Source organism: Engraulis encrasicolus, chromosome 4 (assembly GCF_034702125.1).
Source record: "Engraulis encrasicolus isolate BLACKSEA-1 chromosome 4, IST_EnEncr_1.0, whole genome shotgun sequence".
NCBI lineage: Eukaryota > Metazoa > Chordata > Actinopteri > Clupeiformes > Engraulidae > Engraulis > Engraulis encrasicolus.
The window spans coordinates 39,165,426-39,172,101 of NC_085860.1; the positions used below are offsets into that span (position 1 = coordinate 39,165,426).

General features: G+C 44.7%; 1 protein-coding gene across 1 annotated transcript in view; it reads left to right on the forward strand.

The window, feature by feature from the left end:
- Window positions 1–1,618: 1,618 nt before the first annotated feature.
- Window positions 1,619–6,676, forward strand: part of LOC134447766 (uncharacterized) — a 22,679-nt gene continuing 17,621 nt past the window's right edge. The window contains exons 1-2 of the mRNA XM_063197398.1: window positions 1,619–2,400; window positions 6,521–6,676. The exon at window positions 6,521–6,676 is cut by the window's right edge and continues 586 nt beyond it. Of these exons, the coding sequence (XP_063053468.1) occupies window positions 6,618–6,676 (59 nt within the window). The 5' untranslated portion in view covers window positions 1,619–2,400; window positions 6,521–6,617. The remainder of the gene's footprint in view (window positions 2,401–6,520) is intronic.

Genomic DNA, 6,676 nt, shown 5'->3' on the forward strand with positions numbered 1-6,676 from the left:
CTTGTGCTGTGAGCAACTTTCTTGTCCAATAAGGTTTCAGCTATAACAAAGTTTTGGTTGTGCTTGCTTCTAATCACTGTTTTTAAACTATCCTCTTCATTGCTATCAGGCAAATGGACTGAATGGTTGTTAGGGTGATTGAGTCCGGTATCTCTGGGCACGTTGTGTGGGTGTGTGTACTCTACTTAACCCTGTAGGCTACTCATGTACTTATTAAATAAAAAACGAAATGCACTCAGAAAGTGCAGACCTCTGCCAAGGAAGCTGTTTGATAGACCATTTGACTGTTTTTTTTCCAAGTCTCTCCAAGTTGTTTTTGTGGAGTTAGAAACAGGAATATTCTTCAAAATTCTTCCTATCCCACAATGGTGAAGAATCTTTTAAAACCTTCCTGGATCGGGATCACCATGAAAATGTAATTCCTTGATCATTTTGTCATTTCCAACAACTCCACAAAATTTCATCAAAATCTGTGCATAACTTTTTTAGTTATCCTGCTGACAGACAGACACACAAAAGAAACCAACGCAACCGAAAACACAACCTCCTTGGCGAAGGAATAAAAACACTAACACTTATTGGGGGCACTGCTTTTACCTAATCCTTTCAAATCCTCTGGAATATTGTAAGTAGTAGGCCTACATAATATTACATGTAGTTACATAGTTATTACACTGTATCTAATTAACACAACAAGGACAGTAAAACAAAGTGTAAACAACAACAACAACAACAGTATGGCTGAGCTCAGCTGGTCTTTAGTAACTAGTAAGTACAGTAACCAGTAAGGGTGTAGGAGAGACCAAGGCCATGCGCGGTGCAGTGCACAACACAAGCTGTTATTTTTTGCCCATCAAGGCCAGAAGCCAGCCATAGTACATGGGCACATTGTAGCAGAGGAGGAGGATGTTGACTGGCATGGCTACTGTCTGGGACTCTGAAAACAGACTCTGGAGGTCATTTGGTGTGATGCACATCATCTCTAAATGAGAGAGTAGACAACCTAAATGACTGTCTCGTCGCTTTGGCCTCCACTTAGGCCACCACTTTGGCCTTATTTACGCACAAACAGGCCAACGTTGCCTTATTTTACTGTATTCTTCATAGTGTAAGTGTGATAACTGTAAGCCTGTACATTCTTTGTGGGAGATACAACAGTAACTGTACAGTCTCTCATATAGGCTACCGCACGTAGGCCTACAACGCATACAAGTATGCATTACAGGCTTGTTTAAAGAAATGCCAATGCCATGCCACTCAAAAGTACTGCCAAGTTGTTATTATCGCCGGTAAGAAAACACATTTAAAACCTTTAAACCAAACATAGATGGTGCCGGACTGCTGACGTCAATTAAAAAAATGTCCCACCCTACACTTCTTGGGTGGCAGTTATGTTATTTCCTGATTATGGCCAACATGTAACCCTCCCTGCCTGATTCCATAGCGGAGCAGCCTGTTAAAACATAAACCACATGACGCTGAAATGGCGTAAAGCCATCACGTGTGTAAACGGAGACTAACCAGCCTACACACTGCTCTCTGTCACGTTCAAGACCCTTTCATTCAGTTTACCCGCTCGGCATATGACCGGCGCTGCACATTGCAGAGCGCTCCGAGCAAAAGGGGATAGCCGCGGGGAATGTGGAGAGCACACGGGCAGGCGGGCAGCAGACTGTAAAACAACCAGAGACGATGCCTTCACATTGGATTACTTGGCAGACACATGCGGCACGTTCTCGTGGCCCATGTAAATGACGCCACACTGCTATGTTTGCAGTTGCGAAAGGATAAATAAATGCGGCAACAGAGACCCTAAAATAGACAGTGTGACTTGGCCAGATACAGTGTAAGGACAGAATGTGAAATCCACTTGGTCTAATTTCTTAAACTGGAACACTGTTAAGATTTTAAAAGTCAAAGTCTACCTTGCTAATTTACCCCCATACGTCAGCATTTATGAGGTGTGTGGGCTCGCACGCTGCACCGTGTTTGCCAGAATTTCCACCATGATCTTGTGTGGCTACGTCGGGTAGTTCTATAAAATACAGTTGCGAGTTGACTTTCTGCCCGACTGTGGAATGAAAGCGATCCGCGTGTCCACGTGTTTGTGCTGTTTGCATCTCATTTAAATATGCAACGCCGTCTCGCCTATCAGCTGACGCCAGTCTCAGGCGCAATCTCCATTGGCCATACACGGGTGTGGAAGCACAAATCGGGAAACCCGGCCACTGTGTACCCGCCCTGCCAGACACGTTGCCTTGGGAGAAGTAACACGGGCACTCGATTGCAGGTCCTCATCACTGAAACCACGTCCCCCACATCAGCAATTCACTCCGTAAGTGTCCTGGATTTACCACTGAACAAAGGAAAGTAGCCCGAGCCCCGCTCCATCCGAGTAAGGTAAGATACCAGCAGTCTAAAAAATAGCTTTGCTTGGCGCACTCTGTAGAAATATGAAAGAGGATATGTTCAGCGTACTGAGACCCGTGGATAAAAATGTTCAGGACTATGATGTTTTTTGATGGTGATACTGCAAGATGGTCTGTAGTTGTTGGTGTGTTCAGGAGTACAACTGTCAAGAGGCAATTATGGCAAGGCGGCGTTATGGTAAAGCAGTAACTATTTTACTGGTAGCGTTGTAAAAGTACCATCCCTAAAACCTAGAAGATTGTGATCATAGCCCTGTGTGGTATTTGCGTCATGTACCGCAGGAATGATTTTAGTTTTATAAGCTAGAAGAGGTGGCACTCTCTTTGGTTTTGACAGGTAATTAGTTTGCATCTTCTCCTCTCGCGTAAAAGCTTTTGTTGATTGTATTCACGTTTCGTGATGTCGCTTTAATATAAAATGTCCAGGTTGTCTTGAACCGCACCCCTCAGCCCCACAGGTAGTCTAATAATACAGCATAATCACACTGTGATAAGGGTGGAGGCCTACTTGTTAGCCCGTTGGATATTGTGGTTTATAGAAGCCTTACTAATGGTTCGATCTATTTCATTCAATTTCATTGAGTTGGTAGTATGCTGTCTCATCCACGTGCCCGAGTCTTAATATGAAATTACAGGGGTTCTTTGGAGAAGCTGGTCTTCTGGACTGTGTAGACATGGTAGAGGGAATTGTATGGTGATATGTGATATTATATATATAATATTTGGGAGAAGAAATACGCTTACTATGAGCACCAGTATTTGCTACTGTCATCTAATTAGTGACAGAAACCCGAATTTCTCTACGACATTTTCCTTTGTGTCTGTAACAACAGGACACTGGGTAGGACCAGTTATCACTGGACGCAGGGCTGGTAACCTAAAGCAGTGTTAACTTTAGTCTGTTGACTGTGCGATTAAAAAAAAAAACTTTCTATTGCATGTTTCAGCATATAACGCACACCCGGGTAGCTAGCCCTTGTAATGGTATTGGGGTTGTAGAGAACGCAGCGCATTCTAGATAAGAACCGAACATCCACAGGTAGACTGGACAGCTCGTGCGTAATGGTCCCCAGACTTCTTTTTCTAACAGGCGATGGCATGATGATGGAGCCCTAGAAATGAACCGTTGGAAATTTGACTTGACAAGAGAGAGGTGAATAGATGACTTGTATATCGCTGTGAAGTCATCTGGCTGTAAAACGTGACGGATAATAAAAGAGTAGTCCGCGTGAAGTTCAGCCTATTTGCACCAGTCGCGAGGCATTTACTCAAGGTTGCATCGTCGGTCTTTTCTGGTCACGCAGAACCGCGTGTTTATTTGCGTGCATATAGAGGAGTCTAGTCTCAGGTGGGGTGTCTGCGAATCGCTTGAACATTACTCCCTTTCTACTATCTGGCAACAGTGCAACACAGTATACATGTAATGCCGAGGAGAAGGAAAGACATTAAGGCACAGGGGTACCTCCACCATCTCATCTTACTATTGCGTCCGCATGAATTCCATTCATTAGTCACATAAAGACCTGTCTGTACTATTTTTTTACCCACGCATGGTGGCTTGTCTTATGTATATCCACATGCGAGGCCCAAACCCCCCTCTGATAACAGAGCAGGCTTGTTTGGGGAGACAAAGCACAAGGCACCACTTACATCAACTTCAGCCAGCGTGAGGACTTATTCTCCCTCGGTTTATGTTAGACAAAGAGACATGGTCACTGTCGTGTATGCGAGAACATGCTTACTGGACAGTCCGCTAATGGAGAGATAGGCCTATTTGTTGTATGGGAGCGCGCTAGATGGGTCTGATGGAACTGATACCATTGAGACTGGCTTGTCTGTCCCTGATGGCGTTGCTGACTCGGCCTACCAAGAACAGGGTCACGTGCGGCGGGTGTGTGTGTGTGTGTGTGTGTGTGTGTGTGTGTGTGTGTGTGTGTGTGTGTGTGTGTGTGTGTGTCTGCCTGCCAGCCTTTGTGTATACAGTGACTATTTTATGTGGGTGGTTTTAGAGAGAAATGCTTTGTTAATGTTGGAAATGTATTAGAGAGAGTGAGGTCTCTGTGTGTGTATCCATTGGTTGTGCTGGCCCGTGTGTGTGTGTGTGGACTGAGGGCCCCAGGATAAATCATCATGGTGCCCAGACTGGACCGGCCAGACTCCGTAACACTCCACCATGTGTGTGTATGTGCGCGCGCTCTATAGCCACTTCCTCTCACACACAGCCGGCCGCAGGTGTGGGCTTGTGCATTTCAATCACTGGCCCTTTCCATAATAGTGCCACTGTAGCGATTGGCGCCTCCCCGGGACCATTGTTTGTGTCCCGGGGTGGTCGTCATGGTTGCAGCGTTCCAGCCGTGTTGAATTAATAAGCGAGCTCCGGGAGTCGTGCCCTCGGCCACCTGGTTGGTCACACATTTCCCTTTCAATAAACCACTAGGCCTACTCGGTCCGTTTCGAGCAGATAACCATTTGCGCAAATAAAGCGTTCCCTAGCACACGACGCACACTGACTAAAATAAACACACAGACTGTGATCATTTTAGATGTTATATTTTAAACATCATTGCAATTGTTCTTCATTTCGATCACTTCGCTTTTTCTCAATATGCAGGTGTATTTTTTTTTTATCATCCACAATATTTATAACCACTGGCTAGCGCATAGCCTTGTCTGAAAGAAAATATTTGGTTTGACACACAGCAAAGAATTCAGTGATGGCCTTCCCAGAGAGAGAGAGAGAGAGAGAGAGAGAGTGTGTGTGTGTGTGTGTGTGTGTGTGTGTGTGTGTGTGTGTGTGTGTGTGTGTGTGTGTGTGTGTGAGAGAGAGAGAGAGAGAGAGAGAGAGAGAGAGAGAGAGAGAGAGAGAGAGAGAGAGAGAGAGAGAGAGAGAGAGAGAGAGAGAGAGAGAGAGAGAGAGAGAGAGAGAGAGAGAGAGAGAGAGAGAGAGAGAGAGAGAGAGAGAGAGAGAGAGAGAGAGAGAGTGAGAGAGAGAGAGAGAGAGAGAGAGAGAGAGAGAGACTGGTGTTTTGAGTGGTGTCAGTGTGCCCTCTGTCTTTGTCTAAGCGTGAGTTAGGGCTACTGGAACCTCCACTTCTCCCATCTCCTCTCTTCCCCACTTCTCCATCTTTTCTGCCTTTCCTCTGCTTCGTCAGACTTTATCATCTTTATGAAGCCGCACATGTGCGCTAAGTGCTTGTTTGTGTGGTTTTGGTAAACAACCTTTTACGTACTCGGCCACTGTGTGATGGTCCAAAGAGAACACGAGCAACTGTGCAATACAGGTAGTTTTGTTTTCTCGTATGAATACTGCCAGACATGGAAATGACAAATGAGTGAAAAACCAGTGGGTGGATGTATGGACAAAGTGCATTCATAGGCAACGGCTGATTCACAGCTTAGTAATGGTAGTAACATGACCACACACACACACACACACACACACACGAATCAAAACATTATGTATACAGTATGGCTAGATAAAATTAACATGCATATTGACGCTGTCCGGCAGAAACCTTTTACAAACTAATTCATGTATTTAACCGGATCACGCTGCACTCTCGATTAAAAGGTGCCAAACAAACAAAAACTGTGTAAAATAGAAAGAAAAATGTCTGCACACTTAACTCCCCTTTGTGTTCTTTTTAATAATAGGCCAAGCTTTCGGTCTACTGAACTTCCTCAGGGCTCACTACACAAACTAATTCATTAAAATAAATAGATATCCGTACAATTGGTCAGTTTCCACGAGTTTTGTAAATGATTCAAAGCCCACTTTTAATGATTACTTATTTAGAATATAGTGTAACAGTATAACAGAAAGTGGAGATACAAGGTTTCTGCCATTCAGTGACGTGATATGGAGACCATCACAGCATTTGTGTTGACGAGCGACAAAAAAAACATGATTTGAAAACATGTGCATCCAGTGTTCCTTTTATTTTTTTAAAATCGTGCTGTAAACAAAACTAATCTCTTTCTTTCTGTCTCTCGTTCTCTCTTGTTCTCTCTCTCTCTCTCTCTCTCTCTCTCTCTCTCTCTCTCTCTCTCTCTCTCTCTCTTGTTCTCTCTCTCTCTCTCTCTCCCCTCAGGTCAGTGATGCTGAGTGCTGGCTAGAGGAGGCAGCAGGCGATCGAGCGAGCGAGAGAGAGAGAGTGATAGAGAGAGCGAGAGAGAGGGAAAGAGAAGATGTCTTCCTCCGATTCGGACTACTCTATTGACTGGCTGGCCAGTGACGAAGAGGAGGA